The 23,802-nt window shown below is 33.2% G+C and overlaps 2 protein-coding genes across 2 annotated transcripts in view; one reads left to right on the top strand and one right to left on the bottom strand.

The window, feature by feature from the left end:
* FAM13B (family with sequence similarity 13 member B) overlaps nt 1-23,802 on the bottom strand; it is a 231,591-nt gene that overhangs the window by 26,127 nt on the left and 181,662 nt on the right. The gene's annotated exons all lie outside the window — the stretch shown is intronic.
* On the top strand, nt 258-23,112 carry MYOT (myotilin). Its single transcript, XM_031953323.1, has 10 exons — nt 258-360; nt 3,738-4,295; nt 11,833-12,007; nt 13,616-13,720; nt 14,978-15,024; nt 16,034-16,166; nt 16,952-17,159; nt 19,865-20,030; nt 21,689-21,822; nt 22,485-23,112. Exons 2-10 carry the CDS (start codon nt 3,937-3,939, stop codon nt 22,655-22,657), a joined length of 1,500 nt encoding a protein of 499 aa, XP_031809183.1. The 5' UTR covers nt 258-360; nt 3,738-3,936; the 3' UTR covers nt 22,658-23,112.

Below are 23,802 nucleotides of genomic sequence, written 5' to 3' on the forward strand. Positions count from 1 at the left end.
CCTATCCTCCTCATTTTTTCTATGGCTGAAGAAACTGAGGCTGAGAGAGTGAAAAGTAATTTGTTGGAGTCTTATAGCAAGAGACAGCGATGCTGCTTGAACCCAACACTTCTGCCTAACAGTCCAGGGCTCCTTCCACTATACCAAGCTATTTTAAATTGTGGACTCTTACTTTGACACACCAGCATAGGTAGATAGACAGGCAAGTACATCAGATGTCACTGTTTGGCAGCTGATAAAAGTCACTGGAGTTATAATACTAAGTACAGGGTCACTATGATTAGTCTGCAAGGGACCAGAATGCTTCTCCCTCCCCCTCAATAGTGGGTTATACGTAGGTAGCACCATCTGGAGCTAGAGGTAAGTCTTGCCTTTTTTTGCCACAGTTTCTTCCAAATCAGGGATCTTCTCTACAAAGATTATTTATGGATATAAGTTTAGGAAGTTGTAAATGTTATACAACATAGTAATAAAATCAGAGAAGAGAGAGATATGATCAATTTGAAAACAGCAGGAATCTGTAAGGCTGAACAGAAGGGAGGTTTGAAATATTTTGCTAGTTTCAAAAAAGCAATTGATTATTATTAGTTATAGAAAAAGGAGTATTTGCCCCTGGAAAAAGGTTATTTAAGATAAGTATTTTAAGGATTTCTATTGATTTAAAAGACATCCTAGATTAGGGAATTAAGTATTTTTTCTACAAATCTGTTAGGATGAAATTTTCATAGTTTTTGATTTCTGTAACTGAAGTGGTCTATACTTATTGAGCAGCCTAAAAATAAATTTTAAGGAATTTTTAAATAAAGATGATAACAACATCATTTGGAATAGGTTAGTTTCTGCTGTATACATACAATTTTAGAGACAGACTTGAATTTATAACTGGCAGTAAGCAAGTATAGACTATGAAAGTAAGTTTCCAAACTCTTAAAATCTCTCACTAATATGCTGGATAAATAAGACTTTCAAATATCTGTGTTAAAATTAGCTTTTTAAAAAACATCAGTAATTCATAATTGCACAGACAAGTGCTATTACCAAAATGTGTGGGCCAGTACAACATTCTAAAAGTGAATGTGAAGGAAAATAGAAACCTCTTCCTTGAATCTATCTATTTACTGTACCCTTAAACAATTTATCCTTTTGTTATTTGAAATGACAGCTGAACAATTTGATCTCACAAGAAGGGAATTTAAGATCTAACAAATTCTATTTTAAAGCCTGCAATAGAATGAACACAGCTTAAAAAGACAAAGACTTTACTTTAAAATGAAGACTTTTTGTTTTAATTATGTGTTCTATAGACTTCTGCTAACATATCTTTCTCCATCTTTCAATCCCCTTTACTACTTCCTACACCCCCTCCAATAATTTAAAGACTTAATGTAGTTTCTATCCAAAATGTATTCTAGAGGGTATATAATTTTTACATGGAAATTATGGTTTATGTGTCTTTTCAAAGGTTCTTTTCCATTATAGTCTTTATCTTGGCTATTAAGTAGCTTTTTTGTCTCTCCATACAAAAGTTAATTTAAGGCTTGGACTCCAACCATATGCTATAGCATTAGCATAGCTATAGCATAGCATTAAATCTGTCTTGAACTTTTTTCATTTATTATTAAATCTGTTATTAGACAAAAACTACAATAATCCTTTCTTCTTATAATCACCAAATAAGTGATTTTCATACATTTCAAGCTTTGTTAAAATAATAAAAAGCATACACTCAATTTAGTAAGTGAAAAGTTCATTATCTGAAGTGAAGTTAGCTATATTATAAAAAGTTCTGATTTCTCTACTCTGGGTAAAATTGTGGTGGATCATAGGTGTAGAAACTGGTATATTTTATCAGACATGGTTCTTTTTCTTTTTTTCTGGAAGGTTAGCAGTGAATCACTGAAAACATATCAGCAATGGAAAAAAATTCACAAAAACATTTATTTCCCAAAATAAAACATTTTTTTCCAAGGCTCTGAACCTAGAGAAAGGAAGCCTGGGTTTAAGTCCTAACTCTACCTGTATGATTAGGGACATACTCTAAGTCTGCTTCGATAAGACTCATAACTTGTAACACTCTGCTCCTAAAAGACCCATAATGTCTTTAAATCTCAGTGTCCTGATCTCTAAGATTTGGTCTGATTTCTGAATCTGAAACTTGCTAATTGTATGATTTTGGCAAATCACTTAACATTTCTTCATATTTCTTCATATGGGGATATGTAAAACTGGAATAATAATATTTATGACAACTCACAGGTTATTGTGAGAAAATGCTTCACAAATCTTAAGGGGCTATATAAATATGAATAGTTATTATGTTTCATCTATGAATCTAATACAAAACATTCTGACTGAAAATAACTATTTTGACAACTAGTAGACAGCCTCACCTGAGTAATTATCACCTCCTGTCAAACCTAAACTATCCAGAGTAATAGAGGGGAACAGTGACATATATCATCCAAAAATACCAGGGCAGAAAATGTTAAGGTCTAGTTTCTCTTCTTTTCTGGATGCAGTAAAAGAAACATACTGGGACACTTTTACATATGCAATCCCATATTTACCCACTCTGGACCCACCCAGTTGGACAAAACTGTCTGCCAGTTACTTAGTCAGGTGGTGGAACAAGCTGTGAATTGTACAAAGTGGAAAATCTTCCTGCCAATATCTGAAAGCTGATGACAGTTATGTTGCAGCAGTACACACCGTTCTATGGCATTGTGTCGATGTGTGTGTATGGTGGGGGAAGGGATAAGAAGTGAAGGACATAAGAATTATGTTCCTTCTTTAAAAAAAGAAGTCTTTTTTATGCTTCCCCAGTTTTACTAAGACCTTAATATATGAATGAAATAATTTATTGTGAAAGCTTTTAAATGGACAGGGTGGTAGAATATCTGACATTTTGAGTTTTAAAGATCATGAGGGAAAAGAAAAAACTAAAGAGAATATAATAATAACTGAAAAAGACATGAAAGAATTTTAACCATAAAGTTCAGTGGGGAGAGAGCAGTGCTAGACCTGGACTCAGGAAGGTATGAGTTCAAATCCAATAGCAAATACAAACTATGTTACTATGGTTTTATAATTATTTTTCTTAGATTCCTCATCTGTAAAGAGGGAATAATAATATTCCTACTTCCCAGGATTATTATGAGGATAAAAGTCTTTACAAAACTTAAAAGGCTATATAAAATGCTGTTTTCATTATTATTATTATTCATGTTTTCAATCATTAAACCCTTTTAACTAATCAAATGATCCAAATGAGCAATAAGCGTAGGATGAAATTATAAATTAATTACACAGTGTAACATTATAGAATAAACTTCTTGAACAAATTTTTCAGATAAAAGAAAACTTGGAAATAGATGATACAATTCCTTCATTGTTCAGAGGAAGGAACAGAGGCCCTTATAGGGAATAACTTTATATTGTCAGAGAGTAACTTTATGATAAAGCTAGAAGTAAAACTTGGGTGTTTTCTGACTCCTACTCCAATGCTTTTTTATTTGACTTTGTTGGATTTTAAAATATTTATCTTGTCATGCTTATTGAAAAATAAAATCTATATATAAAGCTAAAAAGTTATTTGGTATTTTTCTTTTTAAAAAGTCATGGAAATCTGGGAAAGGAGAAAAGACAGGAATGAAAATGAAAAGAAAAAATCTTATTAAAAAAATTAAATAAATATTCTAACTGCCTTAATTCTTCATGTCTCCTTTCTCATTTTGAAGGGACAGTATTCTTCAAGAGAGAGCTGAGTCATCAAGACCAACATCAATCTCCTCCCCGGAACTCATCAAGCTTTGTTCTGACTCCTTCCAGACTCCAGATTTTTCAAGCTCACCACCTATAACTCCAAGAACCTCACTACCAGGATCAAATAATAACTGCAATAATTCACCTTCCAATCCCTCCAAATACCAGCCCACAATGTTTAACTACGAGCGTCCAAAACACTTTATCCAATCACAGAACACATGCAGCTCCAGGCTACAGCCTCCAGGGCCAGAGACTTCAACCTTCTCTACCAGCCAAACCAAACAGTCTTCCATCCTTATCCACCCCCGGCAATGCACAGAGCAAAGATATTCTGCTTCTTCTACTGTGAGCTCTCAGATCACAGTATCCTCATCAGCTTTCCCAGCTTCTGGTCAGCAGCTTTCTGGCTCTTCCCCAGGACACAGGGTGACATCTACCTATAACCAGTCCCCTGCCAGCTTCCTCAGTTCTGTATTACCATCACAACCTGACTACAGCAGCAGTAAAACCCCTACAGCTGTGGAATCCAAGTAAGTGTCCATTTAAAAGATAATAAAGCCACAATTGCTTGTTTGAATTGACTTTGAGCTTATAGACAAGAAGGTACAGAAATTCTGCAATGCACTTGTAAACAACATTATGTTACAATCCCTGACAGCTTTCTGAATCTACAACTATCCTAGAGTACACAGGACCAAAGTGTTGGCAGGAACTTCAGGAGGTTCATCCTCTTTCCTACAAACAGTAATTTTTCTTGTTATGATCCATCTTCTTGGGAAAGAATTCCTGTGACACCCACACTCATTTATGTATAACCTAAGGCCCTCTGTAATTTCAGCTTATTTCCTCTTCTTATGGGCTCAGTGCACATAAAAAACAGCTGTTCTTCATCCTCCTGTGAGAGAGGATTTCCTCAACCACATTTAAAAGCTATTAAGTCTTCTCTCAATCTTTTTTTTTTCCTACCTAATGTCTTTCCCTCCAAAACCCAAAATATAACTTAAAAAAAATCTGGAATTCTGATAGTGTAAATGAGTTTTCCTACCATCATATGGAGGAAGGATTATATGGAGATTGGTTATGGTATTAAAGCTTCTTGTCAGTAATTTAAGCTTCATTTCCTCTAACTTGACTGGCCTGGTCTAAATTCAGTAAAGATTTCCTTCTGATCTGTACTAAATGCACTATTTCCACAAGCCTTAAAGCTATATCTGGGAGAACCTGATACACAGAAGAACATTGCACTTGTGCCTTTTTTTAAAACATGACCCTCATGCTTAGGGTTTATGCAGACTTTAAGGCTATCAGCTTTCCTAAACCTTGGCCAGCCCATCAGTGAGTTGATCGGAGGCGCCTTGAGAATTTTTTTTGTAGACATTTTGTACAATCCAGTCCAATATAAAAAGCATTTATTAAGGTCTGGTAAGGAAGATACCACACATCGCACTGAAAATTCAGAGATAAATATGAGACAGATCCTTCTTTCAAGAAGCTTAAATGAAAAAATTATATATAAATACAGAGTTGTGATAAGGAAAGTTCCAGGCAGAAAAAAAAGAACTAAAGAAAAACAATTTTCTCTTGCAAGAGGGTAGATCCTGAGTTGTGTCTTGTTATGTCTTAGAGAAAGGGAGGGAGGAAGGGGGGGGCGGGCAGGCAGAGGCCATCAAATTTTTTATAGGCCATCAAATCTAACACCCTCATTTCACAGATAAGGAACTAAGTGAGGCCCAAATAAATGTCTTCCACAAAGATTGGGTAAGGAGGGGAAGTCAATTCTGAGAATAAGGGCTAGTGAAAACAAAGGTAGAGAGGTGAGAAAGGTAGAATAAGAACAAAGAATAAGTATGAAGGAATAAGTATATGAAAATATAAATACAAGATAAGGCTGAAAATAAAGGTTGTAGTTGGACTTGGATGTTCAGGATCACAGATTTGTACTAGATTCACCAGAAAATGGAGTGATGTAAATCTAGTAGAGCATTTTAGGTAGCTTACTCAGGGTTGATCAAGAAGATAGATTGAGGGGATTGGTTTGGACAGTATTTGGAAATACACCCCAAAAGCCAAGGCAAGAAAGAATGAAAACCTGAACTAGGAGATTAACAACAGTAGAAAAGGGGAGAATAGAGTTGAAAGGCATTGAAAAGTTAGAATCAATAATATTTAACAACTAATTGGATATGGGAGGTAAAGAATTGAGAAGATTCAATTAACAAGCATCAAGTAAGGATCTATTATGTACCAAGAGCTGAGCTGGATAGGTACTTTATTCTGTTGGTGAATTCAATAGATTCATAAGGTTTGGGGAAAATAAATACTAAGTAATTCCCTAAGTGATTAGGGAAAAGAGGAGAACACTAATAGCTGGCAGTTTAAGAGTGGGAATGAGGAAAAACTATGTAGAATGTGGCACCTAAACTCAGCTTTGTAGGAAACAAGGGATTCTAAAAGGTAAAAGTGAGGATGGAGTGCAGTCCAGGCTTGAGGGACATTGTATGTGAGAGATCCCAAAGTTATAAACAGGGGTTGGGTAGAAAGATGGTGGTGCAATCACCAGAAATAGAGAAGTTAAGAAGGAAAGAAAGTTTTGAGGGAAAAAGTTTTGCAGAAAAGAGGAATAGCTTAGTTTTGAATACGTTGAATTTGAGATGCTCATGGAGCATCCAAGTAGACACACCTAGAAGCAGTCAGAAAAATAGAATGAAAAAATTGGGGTTGAGGGATATAATTTGGGAAATAATATGTATAAAGGTGATCAATGAAGTAACATTAATAGCAAAAGAAAGAATAGAAAAACAGGAAAAAGAGACAGATTCTACAGGACCTGATGAATTTAAAGGTTAGGAATAAGATGAGAGGCCAGTTAAGGAGACAGAAATGGAATAGTCAAAGAAGAAGGATGAGAGCTGTGAGAAGTCCAAGAATAAAATAATCTACAGTTTCATATATCCCAAAGAAGTCATATAAGATGACAGGAACCAAAAAAATGCCTTTGTTTTTTTTAGGAATAAGAAAGTGACCTTGGAAAGATTAGTTTGTTTATAGACAGTGATAGATCCCTAAAAACTCCTCTTTTCCCTCCATCTTTCCAGAGGCCAAGTTTCCTCCTATATGCAATTTTTCTATAAGTAATGGTAATTAGTTCTGGCAACTCAGATAAGTGACATTAAAAACCAGCTTATAAATAAAACAGTTAGAATAAGTTTAAACTAAAACCTAGAGAGGCAGAAAATTGATTAGTGTCCTATGGCAACATTAGGAGCAAATTATCAAGTAAAAGGAGTTCATTCTATTCTCATTGATATAAGGACATGAGAAATCATATATTGGCAAGAGCTCTAGCTGTGGAGTGGAAAGACCAGGATTCAACTTCTGCCTTTGAAAAGGTTTATCTCTGTGACTGTGAATAAATCCTGAGCTTTGGGGTCCTCAATTATAAAATGAGACAGTAGTACTAAAAGGCCTCTGATCCAAAGAATAATTGAATCTCCCTCATTTTATAGATGAAGGAAAGATGTTAGCTGGCTTGCCCAAATTCACACCAGTGAAACAGAGTATGATCTAGGACACTGATTTTGTGCTTTCTCCATTGCACATGAAAACATAAAATTCTCCATAATGCTAATAATGAAAACATGAAGAGAGTGCAATCATACTGTTGTTTTAGTCATTCAGTCAGTCAAGTACAATTCTATGTAATCCCAAGGGATTTTCTTGATAAAATACTGGAATAATTTGCTATTTCCTTTTCCTATGATGATAATGTTTAGCCTTAATATGACACTGTAAGGATCATAAGGTGCTTTCTATATGTTAATTCATTCGGTGCTATTACTATCCACATTTTACAGATGGAGAAACAAGCTGAAGGAGGCTGTGACTTACCCAGGATAATACAATGAGTAATTGTTTGAGGCAAAATTTGAATTCAGGTCTTCATGACTCTGAACCAGGACTCCTTCTCCTCCATCATCTCACTGCCTGAGGTTTTGTAGATATGTGCAATTTATAGTTTTAATAAATCCATAGGACCAACTGCTTTTCGGGGATGTTAAAGAAATTATTCCTGTTCCAATAGAAGTTAGACCTATAATTCACAAAGTTCTTTCAAATCCTGAGATGATATAAACCTGAATCTCTAGTTATGACATGAATGTTGTAAAATTCTCCACATATTCTCTCATAAGAAGATTAAAAAACTTAGGATGAGGGAGAGGTATTCCAAAATGCCTAGAATCATTGATCAACATGCACTCAATATTTTTTAAGTGACTTTTGACTGAATTATCTTTCATTTATGGATAATGTAAATATAAACTGAAGCTTTAAATATATAAGGCAAGAACTATATGTTGTACTTCTTTGTATAGTACCTAGCAGAGAGCCATCTACACACAAAACAGATACTCATTATTTTTGAACATACAAATGAATCTAAAGATAGAAATTGTCTAATTTTTAATTCAATATATCAATGGATAATATAAAATACATCTATATAAATTATACAATATAATATTTTACATACAATATGCATCTAAATATTCAGTCATTAATTTAGGCATCTATCTTTCCTTTCAGAATCATCAGTGATACCCTAAAAGATTTCATGTAAAACAATTAATGCATTAACTTGCATCATGGTCTTAGGTCTTTCTCTTTTCTTGGTCTCAATTCTTTCTTCAATAAAGTGAGAAAATTGAAAAATAAATAATGAAGATCAAGATATCATATATTAAAAGTTGGGAGGGGTCTTCAAGACAAACTAATCTAATTTTCTTTTACAAATCAAAGAACTAAGATTCAGTGATTACATAATTTTCCCAAAATAATAAAGCAAGAAAGGAAGAAAGGTGGGATTTGAACCCAAGTTCTCTAATTTTATATCCAGTCTTCTTTACACTGTATTATAATGCCTCTGAGCTTAGAGTGCAAAGAACTGGACCAAGCTTTTTGTTATCACCCTGTCCCCTATGTGGTATGGAAAGAGAAGTGAAAGAGAATAAAAGGTAAATTATTCTCTTTCACTTCTCTTTCCGCATTCCCATTCTGTTCCCTCCTCTTTCACTATTCTCCTTTCTGTCAGCCTATAATAATTTTGGTAGTTGGCATTATGGTTACAGATTTACAGAAGCATTTCCTACTTTAGAAGTTATTGTTTAAAGGGCTTTTATACCATACTTAGAGTTGTCTAGGCAAACAATATAATAAGAATATAAAAATATAAGCTGAAGACACAGTTGAGTACAATTGCATATTCAACACAACTACTGAACAAAGTTTATTGATACCTGTCCAAAATTACAGAAGATAAAACCTTAAGAGAGTTTAAGATTTTGTTGTAAAATGGCAAATTCAACCACCAATCAAACTGAAGATATAGAACCTTATTAACACCGGCCTACTAACTTTGGTCCAAATCAGCCACTGACTTTGAAATTTACTAAAGAATCAAAGCCAATAGGTAAACAAAACAAGGTACCAAGTGGTCATGTTAAAACCAACATCTGACTTGCTGTGATCAATTAAATTTGAAAACAACAAAAAAAATGCTTCCTGACAATTTCATACACACACAAAAAACCCACACATATTAATACATGTAAATTACATATATCATGTGTATAATCATGTATAGCTAATACATATATATTAATATTAATACATATAAAGGAATTAATACAATTACTAAGCCATGTAGTCTCTTCTACCTTCCATTTCTCATCCTCTGAATATAAAAATATTGTCTTACATTGTATAATAGTAGCATTTTAGAGAGGGAAATATGAAGGGATCTTTAGCATTGTTCTACTAGAACCAGACTTAGAATGAGGATATTTCACAAAACAATCTCATAGCAGAAAGAAAAGGAAATTTCCAATCTAAAAAGAGATTAGAAGAGAAAATGGGTAACTGTAAATATTCCCTTCTATTTAAAATACCATCATTGCTGATTTTTGCCATTTCTGATTAGAATTATTCTGTGCATAATTTTAGCATAAATTGACACAATATACAGTTTCTTAGTCTGCCTTATACAAATTCAGATCCCTGCATTGTCCTTCTCTATTCCTTAATTACAACACTAAATAAATGCACTTGTACTTTTTTTTTTTTTTTTTTTTTTTACAAAACTAAATTTTAAAAGCTTCTGTGAGCATCAATTTAAATTCCAGGATCCAAAAGCAAACTTCTTCAACAAATCCATCCCTTATAGCCCACTACACCTACAGATGTCTTGAGATTCTCTTTCTCTCCTCATTTCCACAGTTTGGAACTTCTAACTTACATTCATAGGTCAGCTGATACCTCTTAAGCATTAACCTTGAGTTTATGTGCTCTCCCATCACTTTTCTCAATTTCCTCATTACACAGTTCTCGAAATTTGATTAGCTCTTGTTCTCTGATATAGCTTCCTCTGCTTCTACCCACTACTGCCTCCAAAATAAACAGATTGAATTCCATATATATTAAAGTATACATATCAGCCAGCCTTTGATAAGATAGGTAACAATAACACAATTAGGTTAACTTCCATTACTCAGTAGCATATGCTCATACTGGGAGATGCATCCATACACTTAGATATACACTTTCAGAAAGTCAAAATGATAAGATTGGAAGATCTTCCAGAGACCACTTTTAGATAGATTACTCCAACAAAAGATCTTCAATTAAGAAAATATAAATCACCTCCCTTAGGACTCATTTTTGAATCTCATTATTTTTATAGAAAAGTGTTTCCTAACGTCAACCAAATTATTCCTGCAACTTAAATTCATTTCCTTTTACCCTGATTGCTCAAGGAAAAAAAAATTTAACTCATTAATAATAGTTAACATTTATGTGGTACTTGAAAGTTTGCAAAGCCCTTTACAAATGTTATCTCATTTGATCCTCACTATAGCGCTGAGAGTTGGTGCTATTATTATCCTCATTTTACAGATTAGCAATCTGAGGAAGGCAAGTTAAATAACTTTTGCTGAGGATTACACAACTAGTAAGTGTCTGAGGCCAAATATGAAGTTAGGTGTTCCTGATTCCAGGTTCAGTACTTTGTCCACTTGTCACTCAGCTACCTAGCCATTCTTCATTTAAAACCCTGATTCATAACTCATTTTGTGATAATCAATATTTTTTAGTGATAGTAGTAAGTAGTTAAAAAAAAAAAAAGCAGCAAGGGAGAGTAGATAGAAAGCCAGTCTCAAAGTCAGGAAGATCAGGGTCAAATCTTTTCTCTGACATTTACTGGCTGTGTGAGGCTAGGTAAATCACTTAATCTTTCAGGGTCCCCAGGTCATCTAAGACTTGATGTGTGGCAGAGCAATGGCTGATCAACTTTAATTCCTGAGAATTTTTTACACCAATAAAATCACAGACCTGAAACAAAAGTAGCAGCAATAGTATTAGCAGTACCAGCCATCATTCTTCACCATCAAAGGTCCCCTTCAATCTCCCACCATGACAGGGGAATAAGTTATAAGTCCTATCAAGGGATAAAGATTTTGAGAATAAACTCTGACACACACACTCTGTGGCTGTCATTATCAATATTTCTTTAATGTTTTAGAGTCTGCAAATCATTTTTAAACATTGTTATTGCTGTGATCCTGCAACTCCGTAAGGTAGGTACTACAAGTAGTATTAACACCATTTTACAGATAGGGAAACTGAAGTTCAGCATATTTAAGTACTTTGCCCAGTCCCATAACTAGTAAATATGATGAGATTTGAATCTAAGTTTTTCTGAATTCAAGTTATCTAAAGGCTAGTCTAGCTAATTTGGAGAGATTTATGTCCAGAAAGAAAGCCATAAAATGAAGACTTTTTTAATTACTACAGTAACTCATTAAACCCTAAGTAGTGGAGGAGTTGTGATCTTCATGTTTAAAGGACCTTTTGAAATTCTGAAGCATTAGGAGGAGTCAGGTTTGTGGTTATAAATATAAACTTATTTCATTATATCAGAGAATCATAAAAAACTGAATTAATTCCAGCTTAAAGAAGACACTGAATTGTAGTATCTCTCAAAGACCTTTCCTTCTCTTTCCGTCTCTTTGTCAGTTACCAGCAGCCATCAGTCAACCAACCTGTAAATGCTAAACCAGCCCAAAGTGCACATCCTAAACTGATACCAAAAACTCCTGATCATGAAATACAAGGATCCAAAGAAGCTCTGATTCAAGATTTAGAAAGAAAGCTTCGGTGCAAGGACAACCTTCTTCACAATGGAAACCAAGTATGTGAAATGTCTAATTTTTTTAGTATGCAGGGTTCAATTATGAATTTAGTTCTGATTACATCAATTCTTGTTGTTTCCAAGCTCAGTAAAGTTTAGGATTATGCTTACTTCGAAAAGCATCTGATACTATGTCATAATTTCTTTAATTGAAACCTTTGACTTTTAGCAGTTATTAAGCATGGGACTAATATAGCATTGATCTGAATGGCACAATGAAACTTTCTCGCTTTGAACATGGCCCTATTATTGCTAGATTATAGTGCTAGAGTAAATTCCCAAAAGCCTACCATTCTTAATAAATACCATATACCCAGCTTCCATGAATTTTGTCAAATAATACCAGAGCTGTAACAAAGACTCATTGCTCCTGAGGAAAAATGAAATGGAGGGAGTAGTAGTGTATCGGTAGCAGCCCACAGGAGCATTTAACCTCAGAGACAATTGCAGTCCATTCCTTTCATCTCTGTGGGGAGTCAGGAGAAAAGAAAGTAGATAAATCCTAGGATGGTGGCCCAGTGGTTATCACCAAGTTACGTGACTTCAAGGTAAGTGCAAAAACAGTGGTCACTGTGAAAAGGAAATACATATCCCCTTCCAAAGAGGAAGTATTCTATTTGAAGCAAGCAGAAAGGCTAAGTACCCATTGGATTTTCAAAACATTAAACTCTGGATATGAGGGTATGAAAATAGGCATTAGTTCATTCTTTCTCCATTCATTTAATAAACATTTATTAAATGCTGCACTATGTGCCAGGCACTGTGCTAATTTTTGGAGATATAAAAAGATGCAAAAGACAGTCCCTACCTTCAAAGAATTTAGAATCTAATCAGAGGACAACATGCAAAAAAGTATATAAAGCAAGCTATGTGCAGGATAAATAGGAAATAATTAAAAGAGAGAAAACACTGGAATTAATAGGGGTTAAGGAAGGCTTCCTGTAGAAGCTGTATGTTCAGTTCCCAGTATAGTGCATGGTATATAAGAGGTTCCATATAGATTGATTGATTTCAAAGAGGGAAAGTAGAAGAAGATAGAGGGAAGGGATGGAACATTCTATCAACTTTCAGTATTCAGTCAATCAACAAGCATTTATTAAGTGCTTACTGCATGCCAGACATTGTGCTAATCTTATGTACCCCCAGAGAGCCTTATTTAAGGGTGACTGTACCAGATTTCTCTCCAATGTTAGACTGGGAAGCCTAACTCATTATTACTCATTATTATGAGTAAACCTATGGAGACTTAGCACCATAAAACAAGATAGAAAAAGGAATTACTGGTGTGGAATCACAGAGTTCCAACCAGAAGAGAATTCAAAGGTTATGTAGTCCATTTCCCTCATTTTGCAGACAAGGAGAATGAGTTCCAGAGAAGCGAAATAACGTGCTGAGGATCCTGCAAGTAATAAGAACAGAGGCAAGATTCTAACCTGGGTTCACTGATACCAGAGCCTATTGTCTCTTTATTTATGCCAGAGATAACCAAGAGGCCTCTCTGAGAAATTCTGGTAGTTTAGGGTATGCAAATTCAGATGGAGTGGTATGGCCTTCATTCATTGATTCACATCTAGAGTCAAGTCACCACCATGTCTGGTCTCCTTGCAGCGGCTAACATATGAAGAGAAGATGGCTCGCAGGCTGCTGGGACCACAGAATGCTGCTGCAGTGTTTCAAGCACAAAATGATAGTGAATCACAGAACTCTGCACAGGTATATTTTCATTATCTTTCTCCATTTGGCATGCATTTCCATTGTGATTTTTAAATAGGAATGGATTTGCATATTTTTGTATGTTTTTTATTCTCATTAGTTCACTGTCTTGTTTTAGGTCCAAACTTTTTATTCCATTGGTACAGGAAGCTCCAAGTTAAGAAATTCTTTATACTAATGCAGAATAACAATTTTTTAGCAATGTCTCTAAAATTGAAGGAAAAGAAACATTGGGGAACATATCTGCAATGAACATAGTCTAATATATCAAAATCTATAAGAAATGTTTATAAAACTAATAATATGGAGCCAACAGTCAATGAATATGAAAAGGAAATTTGACAAAGAAATACAAGCTTAATAATCACATGAAAAAATAATGAAATTTTCATATAACCTAGAAAAACAATTTTAAGATTCCCACAAGCATGGCAAAAGTAGCAAAAAAAATTTAAAATTTAGTGTTGTCAGGCCTATGGAGAAACAGGCATCCTAGTTTAATATTAGTGTGATAGAAGACTAATATAAACATTTTAGAAAATAAGAGCTGCAAGATTTTCATCCTAGTTATTTCCTTGCTAAAGATTTCCCCAAAAGACATTATTAAGAAGCAAAAAGGACCTAGATATACAGCTTTTTCTTAACAGTAATTAAACTTAATATTTTTTAACTTAAATAATATGCATTTCTTAAATAGGAATCCATTAAGTTTCTTTTATTTGTCTTCCACAATTCTACTCATGGTTTGTATGGAACATGTCAAAGTCTAGTGCCATAAGCTAAGGAGAGAAGTATTTTCCAGGCTGACGTGTACTTTGCTACCATTTTTTAACATTGCTGCCAAGTTAAGTGACTTCATATCTATTCTTGTTTTATTAAAGGGCACTATGTACCTTGGTCTCATTTTAAATATATCCAGTGCTCACCTCTTTCATAAAGAAACTGACAGCTGCAAAATAAAAAGAAAAACAGTCTAGAAACTCTCCTACTTGCCTGTGAGAACCCAGTATTTATGATTTGTTTTCACTGATCTCTGTGATTTCTCATGAAAAGGGCAAAAAGGGACTTAGATGATGTCTGAAAGCTTCTTTACATTGATTATAAACTAAACTTATAATTTACTTTGAGGAAATGCTGATAAAATGCATCACTGCCACCTAGAAAGGAAACACAAGATTAGATTCTAAATTATTGATCTGCTGCTTTTCCAGAATAGCATTACGATACTTAAATTCTCACTATTTTATTTTCAAATAGCACAACTCAGAAAATGCAAGACTGCAGGTGCCTACACCACAGATAAGGTAAAATCTAAGATAAAGTAATTTTTTCCACTACTTGGTATATTATTTTGTTTGACTGGTTCATCTAAGTTAGAGAATATAACCAAGTTTTCAAACCTACTATAAGTAAACTACTATGATTTTTAAAATAGGATTTAGATCTGGAAGAAACAATAGCAATTATCTTGTCTAGGGATTTTTTTAACCTGGGCTTCATGAATTTGTCTTTTAGTTCTTATTTTTAAAACTATAATTCAATATAATGAGTTTCCTTTGTAATTGTATGTATTTTAATGCATTTAATAATGTTATTATAATGAATATATTGGTAATATTAATATAATGAATATATTAAAATAAATAACATTATTCATTATTATTTCATTTAAAGTAATTGTGAATAATATAAAATATTTGGAAGTCTACCTGCCAAGACAAACCCAGGAAATATCTGAATAGAATACATTATAATAAATTAATATGCTTATTCAGTTCCATATCAATCAAACTACCAGAAATTATTTTATAGAGCTAGAAAAAAATAACAAAATTTATTTGGGAGAGAAAAAGATCAAGAATATCAAAGGAACTCATAAAAAAAAGTGAAGGAAGGTGGCCTAGACAGTACCAGATCTAAAACTATATTACAAAGTGGTAATCATTACAACAATCCAGTACTGGCTAACAAACATTGATGGAGCAATTGAATAGATTAGGTACACAATACATACTAGGAAATAACTAAAGTGATCTTGTATTAAATAAATGCAAAGATCCAGACTTTGGGGACAGGAGTTCACTATATATAAAAATTGCTGGGAAAACTAGAAATCAGTTTGACAAAGAAGTTAAGTGATTTACCTGGAATCTGAGACAGTATTTGAATCCAGATTTTCCTGACTCTGCGTTCAGTGCTCTACTCATTCCTCTGGGCTGATACTAAGGTTCCACATTTGTTAGATAAATTAGAATTTGTGTAAAGGAAAATAGTGATTTTGATGCATAATAATTATTAAAATGTGTTTTATAGGAGTAGATCATCTTCAAGAGGAGATACAAATGATCAGGAATCAATCCTGGAGAAATTCTACCCTCCACGTTTTGTTCAAGTACCAGAGAACTTATGTATGGAAGAAGGAAGATTCTGCAGAATAGACTTTAAAGTAATAAATGCTAAAAAAAAAAAAAAAAAAAAAAAAAAAAAAAAAAAATTGGAGGGAGTTAACAATAAGATACATAGTTGTTCAGCTCAATGTGGCTTGTTGGATGCTCAGAATTTTTTAACTAGAATTCTTAATTTGTCTTCTTAACAATCTGTCCTCCCATTGACCTACAATATTTTTTGGCTTAATATAACTCTGATCTCATTAATAGGAACACCCTCCAAATAATGTAGATTATTTGACAGCCTAGTCGTATTCCTGCATGCTATGGGGATTTTTTTTCTTTTTGTGGAAATTTTTTTTCTGGAAAAATAAATAAGAGACTCATAAATTGGTATACTAAAAGAGGTTTGCAAAAACCTCTTTAATCTATTGGGACAAAGCATATATTCCACCTGAATTATAGTTCAAAAGTTTTCCTTTTAGAGAGTTATTCTTAGAGAGAGTACTATTTATTACTACCAGATTCTATAGAAAGGTCTCTGCAACTTTCATTAACCCAAAATGTCATAAGAAAATTGGGTCATGTAAGAGTAAAACTGCAATATGATGCAGAAATGTCTTAAAGAATGATAGGTTAGCCTAAATGCTATATATTTGGGTCTCACCTTCATTTAAAATTTCTACCATTTTGTCAAAATTATTAAAGCCTTGGGAAGGGAAGGTGAGCTATCTTTGTTCTTTTAGGAACCTATAAAGATACCAAGTATTTAATATTTACAAATGGATTACTGTTATACTAGGCTTTAAAATATTGTCATCTCTAATTTTTTTTTTATCCAAAGGTAAGTGGATTACCAGTTCCTGATGTAACATGGTATTTAAATGGAAGACCAGTTCAATCAGATGAACTTCACAAAATGATAGTATCTGAAAAAGGTTTTCATTCACTCATTTTTGAAGTTGTCAGAACTTCAGATGCAGGGACTTATGCATGTGTTGCTAAGAATCGAGCAGGAGAAGCCACCTTTACCATACAATTGGATGTTCTTGGTAAGTGTTAAGGATATTAATACATATACCTTTAAGCTCTATAAAACATAGCATATATAAATTACAAGCTAAATCTATATAGCACTAATATAACTATTGAAAATAGGAAAAATGAAAGCCCAAATTTTGGGGGGGGCCAATTCAGTGCCAAATAATCAGTTAGGATGATACTTTAATAAGCTATTTCAGCATGCTTAAATATAAATACTAAATGCCAGATTTTAGCCGTAAGCTATTTTATTACTAGGAAACTTCTTTTTAAAAATATTAAATATTCCTATCTCTTTTAGAAAAAAATGCAAAAAAATTTTTTTTTTATTTTCAAATTTGTATTAGGTACACCCTTTGGTCTTTGTTTATAAATATATCATATTTTAAATTCTCCAATACTACTATTTTTAAAAAGTGTAAATATCACACATATATAATGAATTTAAATAAATCTTACTGCAATTTATTGTTAATTTTCATAAAAGTTTAAAAGAGAAAGCAGCAATGATACTTTTTCTAAATCCTAGAAATTAAAGTAAAAATTGTTCTATGGAGTTTTAAAATACTATCTGGCCCTCTGGACCAGTAACAATTTTTTTTTTAATTTTGAAATTAAATACTAAATAAAATGGGTATTTCCATATAAATAGAACAGAAAAAGAGAATTATACATAAACCTGAAGATCTCTGCCATGTTTAACTTGTCTGTGATTTTTTTACAATCTTCTTTCCATTTTCTGTGTGTATTTTTTAAGATACTTTTCTTTTTGTCCCTATCTCATTCCTATGTGTCCTCTTCTTTCCCATTCTACACCACCCCATTTTAAAAAAAAAAGTAACAAAAATAAAATCCCTGGAACAAATATGCAAAGTTGGTGTAGTGTAGGCAATTTGTTTTGTTTTGTTTTAAATGGGAGGAAGCAAAAATGGACACTTGATAAATGAGAAAGCTAAAACTTAATTTAAAAAAACAAATCTACAAAGCCAAGAAAAACAAATTCTTATATTAGCCATGTCCAAAAATATATCTTATTCTCCATCTTGAATCCATTATATCTGTCAAAAGCTAGGTAGCATATCATTATCAGTATACTGAACTTATAAATGGTCATTGCATTGATCAGAATTCTTAAGTCTAGGATTTTAAAATATATATATATTGTCCTTCTGGTTCTTTTCACTTTACTCTCTATCAGTTTCCTCAGGTTTCTCTGAAACTATTTTGTTTTTATGTCAGTGCAATAATATTCCATGATCTATCCTTAGTTTCTAATACATTACTATATTTTAAAAAACTATTATAAATATTTTTAGACTTAAAGATCCTTTTCTTCTTTCTTTGATCTTTTTTGGGATACCAAAGAGATATTAATATTAAGCTCAAGATAGATTTATAATTTCTGAAGTAGCTTAGTGAAAAAATTGGAAATTCAAAGAAACATGAAGAAATTTACATGGATTGACATAGAGTGGAGAAAGCAAAAAAAAAAGAGAGAGAGAGAGAGAGAGAGAGAGAGAGAGACAGGGAGAGACAGGAAGAGACAGGGAGAGACAGAGAGAGACAGAGAGAGACAGAGAGAGACAGAGAGAGACAGAGAGAGACAGAGAGAGACAGAGAGAGACAGAGAGAGACAGAGAGAGACAGAGAGAGACAGAGAGAGATGCAGAGAAAGATAACTAAAATAATTTAGACAAAAACACCAAAAGGCCACTGGCCTCAGATTAAATGCAGTATACAGTCTTGATCCTAGAAAACCGATAATGAAACATACTTCAGTCTTCCTAATAGAATGGCAAGAGACGATATAAAGTAAGAGATATGTTGAATATTACATATTATGTTAGATTCAATCAATTTGCCTATTCAGTTTTTACTTAATTATTTTTCTTTGTTATAAGGGAAGAAGGCTCCAACAAAGGGAAGGAAATGGCAGTAATACAGTGTGTGTGTGTGTGTGTGTGTGTGTGTGTGTGTGTGTGTGTAAAGCTGGGAACGAAAAGACAATTATATATTATAATCTAGAGTAAAGTTATTATGTGTTATATAACTCTTTGCCTCTATTTTCTCAACTGAAAAATGAGTTATAATCCCCACTCTTACCTCCTCCCAAATATACTATTAACCCAAATAAAGAGAATATGATTGAAGATTTTTAAATGAAAGATACTTGAAAATTCTAAGTATTATTATCTTAATTATTATTTAGAGAATCTGAACATACATGAAATCTGGCCTACCTAAACAGAAATGTCCTCTATAATGTCCTTGACCAACGGTCCTCAAGCCTCTATTAAATCCTTTGCTGAGAACTCAATACCAAGCAGTGGAGCAGATTCTACTTTTGGGCAGCTCTAATTATTAGGAAGTTTTTCCTTATATCAAACAGAAATCTGTTTGTCTTTAATATTCACCTATGTGTTCCTTTAGATAAGAAAATTAACAAAGAGGTTATCAAACATTTTCATGAAATTAAGGTTATTACTCCATTGTTTTAGTACTAGAGGTGATAAGATGTTTACAGATTCTCTTCTCTTCTATTATTGTCTTATATCCATACCTGATTTTTTTTTTAACACTTTGGGGAGTAAGATTTTAATTGTGTGTACACTTTTAATTAAAGAAGAGGCTTTATCAATATTACTTTGGCTTGATTGGTGAATTTTCTTTGCAATATCTTTTTTTAAATATTTGAATTATTTCCTTAAAATTATAGCAAAGGAACATAAGAGAGCACCAATGTTTATCTACAAACCACAGAGCAAAAAAGTATATGAAGGGGACTCAGTAAAATTAGAATGTCAAGTTTCTGCTATACCTCCACCAAAGATTTTCTGGAAAAGAAACAATGAAATGGTACAATTCAACACAGATCGAATAAGGTACTACAGATATTTCTAAACCTCTAATTTCTTTTTTTTGTTTTTTGTTTGCAAAATAAAGATCCCTTCATAAGAATATATATAGAATGGAAAGAACATTTGATTTTTAATCAAAGGTCTTGTATTCCAATCCCAGCTCTGCAATTTATTCTCCTTACTTAGTATCTTAGGCAATTCACCATATTTCTCTGGACCCTGGGTTTCTTCGTCTGTAAAATGAATTGGATGAACCAGGCAATCTTGAAGATCTCATCTAGGTTTAAGTGTTATTATTCTGTGATTCCATTGTTTAATCTGGTGAAAAATACATAGAAGCTTCGATAAAACTTCATTACTTCAGACCTCTAATTAGAAATTCATGATGATTCAGAAGCAAAATTTATCTTTATCCTATTTATAAAGAATTTGCTGTTCAAATAAATATTGGAAACAAAACTGATAGTGGGGCAAGGGGAGAATAAGAGATGTTTAACATTAAGAAAATAAGTAATTGTTGGTTAGAAACAACTTCTGAATTAAATGCAATCATTTCCTAGAAGCTTAGAATTAGAAGAATCCTTAATTTAGTCCAACCTCCCACTCTCTGCAGAAATCCTTTCTATATCCTCCCTGACACTATATAATATAAATCTGAACATTTTCAAAGACCAGGAGGTCGCTATATGAAAAGAAAGTCCATTCAATTGATGGAAAATTCTAAATGTTAGAAAGCTCTTCCTGATCTGCCATCCCTATAACTTCTTCACATTGTATGACCTTAGAAAGCAGAACTAAACCAAGCATACAAAGATTCAAAGCAGAGTCTATTCTCTCTTCCATAAGACATTCGAAACATTTAAAACTATAATTATGTTCTTTCCATCCATGTTCCTTCAAATATTCTTCATATTATGTAGTTTCAAGTCCTCTCACTAAAGTTACCCTCCCCTAAAAATTGACTCAATTAGTCAATGTCTCCCTTAAAATATGGCATCAGAACTGAATCCAATTTGCTATTCTCAGGAGTTCAATGATCCACAATACTGAAGGACTTATGAAAAATCCTATCTCTACTCAGAAAAGGAACTGATTGTGTCTGAATACAAATTGAAGCATTCTTTCTCTCTTTATTTTTCTTGAAGGTTTTTATTTTCATTAGGGTGGGAGATTTATATTTTCTTTGACAACACGACTTATGGAAATGTTTTGCATAACTTCATATGCAGTTTCTTAATTGTGGATGGAGATAATGAAGAGAACTTAAAACTCAAACGTTTTTTTAAAAAATCTGTTTTAAATGTAACTGGGGGAAAATGTTAAATAAATAAGTCAAATTTTAAAAAGGGCCATATTCTAACTGGGGCATAATCAAGCCAGATTATGGTAAGCCTATTAATATACTTCCATTAATGCAACATTAAGTTTGAGGAGTAGAAATTTTTTTGGCATCCATATTATTATATTGGCTTGGTTTGATTTTGTGATCAAATAAAAACCTTTTATAAAAAAAAAATACATAAATTATTGTTAAATTGGGGCTCCTAACAATTGATCAGCTGATTTTTTAAATCTTTCTTCTTGATTATTCTGCTTATTCTTAGTCTATCATAATTATCATTTAAGGATTCCTCAGAAAACTTGGTTTCTGATATTTCCATTTTTTGCATGTCACTTTTCAGTTTGTACCATGACACCTCTGGAAGAATTACCCTACTGATTAAAGATGCAAACAAGAAAGATGCTGGGTGGTACACTGTATCTGCAGTAAATGAAGCAGGAGTGGTCACATGCAATACTAGACTGGATGTTGCAGGTATGTCATAATGTTAATCAAAGTTGCCATTCCATGTAGAGTAACAAATGCAGCAATTGGGAACACTATCAATTCACACAATGAGTCTCCCAAGAAAAACCACCATGGTTCAAGCTGCTCTATTGGGCAGCATCCTCTCAAAACTATAGCTTATTAGCTCCCACTAATGTGTTTGCTTTATCAATCAACCAAAAGATGTAATGTATTCAAATCAAATCCAGTTAATGAAAAAATATGTAAGAAAATCAATACCATAATATTTCTCCCATAAATCTGAGGCAAGCTCTTCCACAAAAACCCATACATATAGCAGCAAAAAGAAGAGATACATGTACAAGGATGACACATAAGAAAATTTTACAGCCAGTGCTTAGAGTGGAACAGAATATAGAAAACCTAGAAATAAATATTACATTCAAGAGACAATGTCATTGTTCTTCCTTCTTAGATATATTTCTAACTTTGTGTATGTATGACTAACAAGTCCCCCACCTGGAAATTTTAATATGTAACACAAACCCCAAAAATCTATGTAATTTGGAGATATTTTCTCCTACCACATTATTTCTTTCTCTACTTCCCGACATCATGACAAGTTCCATTTTAAACAACTTCTTTAGAACAGATTTCCATAACTTGGTTTTTAATCTCATCTATTCCAGCTCGTCCAACTCAAACTCTTCCAAATCCTAAGCAATTACGGGTTCGACCAACTTTCAGCAAATACTTAGCATTAAATGGGAAAGGTTTGGATGTGAAACAAGCCTTTAACCCAGAAGGGGAATTTCAGCGCCTAGCAGCTCAATCTGGACTCTATGAGAGTGAAGAACTTTAACAACTTATGAAAATATGACAAAGGAAACCAGTAACCTTACATTCATTTAATTAAGATCTTTAAAATAAATCCATAGTGAGTTAATTATTGCTTTTATTAGGCAACAGAACTACTGTATGGAATATTAATCTTTTGACTCTTGCACACACTATTTCCTGATATATTAAAAAACAATACAAAATCTGTGTGTATGTGAGTTTGGAATTGTAGAAGACTATCCTGAAATGTGGGTTTTTTAAATTTGTCATAAATGCTCAGAGACTCCTGAATATAAAAACTATAGAGCCTTTTTAAACCACTACTAGTGCCAGTAAAAAGAGCAGTTCCTTGGTATGGCTTTTTAAAAAGTATGACTTTTGATGACATTAAGGTGTTGTGTTTCAGGAATACTGAATGTTACAGATTATCTGAGTGTTTCAGAGTTTATGTCAAAAACCAATAAAAATTTAAATACACACAAACGGCTGAGACTATTCTTAATACTAGTGCAAGAATGTTAATTCTTTGTAACAAAACTTCCAGGGGATTCTGTTTTAAACTTCCATAGGCTAAATAATAAGGCAAAATAATCTCTGCAGCTTTGCAAATTTCCCGACTTTATGTAGTCTTCAAACTGTGGTTCTAACCTAGATGGCATGGGTCTACACTGATATCCCTTCCAGATAATCTGTGAAGTGCTCCACAGCAGCTTCTGAGAGAACTTTGGATAAGATTTCTTTGGGGCACAAGGAAATCAAGGTCAATGTCTAGATGAGTGTTCACTTTACTGACTGCAGGAGATAGAGTATGAGGCCTGGAGTCAGGAAAACCCAAGTTCAAATACTACTTTAAAGGCTTACAAGCTGTGTGATCCTGAACAAGTCATTTGACCCTGTTTGCCTCAGTTTCCTCATCTGTAAAATGAACTTGAAAAGGAAATAACTACTCTTAAGATCTTTGCCAAGAAAACCCTTTATGGTATGAAACAACTGAACAACAAATATTTCAGACTTTTTAGGAAGTGGATCGGATGATTCTGAAGGGATGAAAAAGAGTCCTTATCCCATAGGGTGCAAGAAATACTTTTTGACAAGTCTGGCTCACTTTTATGGCGTTACAAAATTCCAAGAAAAGAAAGCCGGCCTCTGCAAAGATGTAGAGTCTAA

Source organism: Sarcophilus harrisii, chromosome 2 (genome assembly GCF_902635505.1).
Source record: "Sarcophilus harrisii chromosome 2, mSarHar1.11, whole genome shotgun sequence".
NCBI classification, from domain to species: Eukaryota; Metazoa; Chordata; class Mammalia; order Dasyuromorphia; family Dasyuridae; genus Sarcophilus; species Sarcophilus harrisii.

Excerpts from the sequence above, each read along its gene's own strand:
- MYOT (XM_031953323.1), top strand. The coding sequence starts at position 3,937 with ATGTTTAACTACGAGCGTCCAAAACACTTTATCCAATCACAGAACACA. Across the intron at positions 12,008-13,615 it reads TTCTTCACAATGGAAACCAA|CGGCTAACATATGAAGAGAA; the intron begins GTATGTGAAATG and ends GTCTCCTTGCAG. Across the intron at positions 13,721-14,977 it reads AATCACAGAACTCTGCACAG|CACAACTCAGAAAATGCAAG; the intron begins GTATATTTTCAT and ends ATTTTCAAATAG.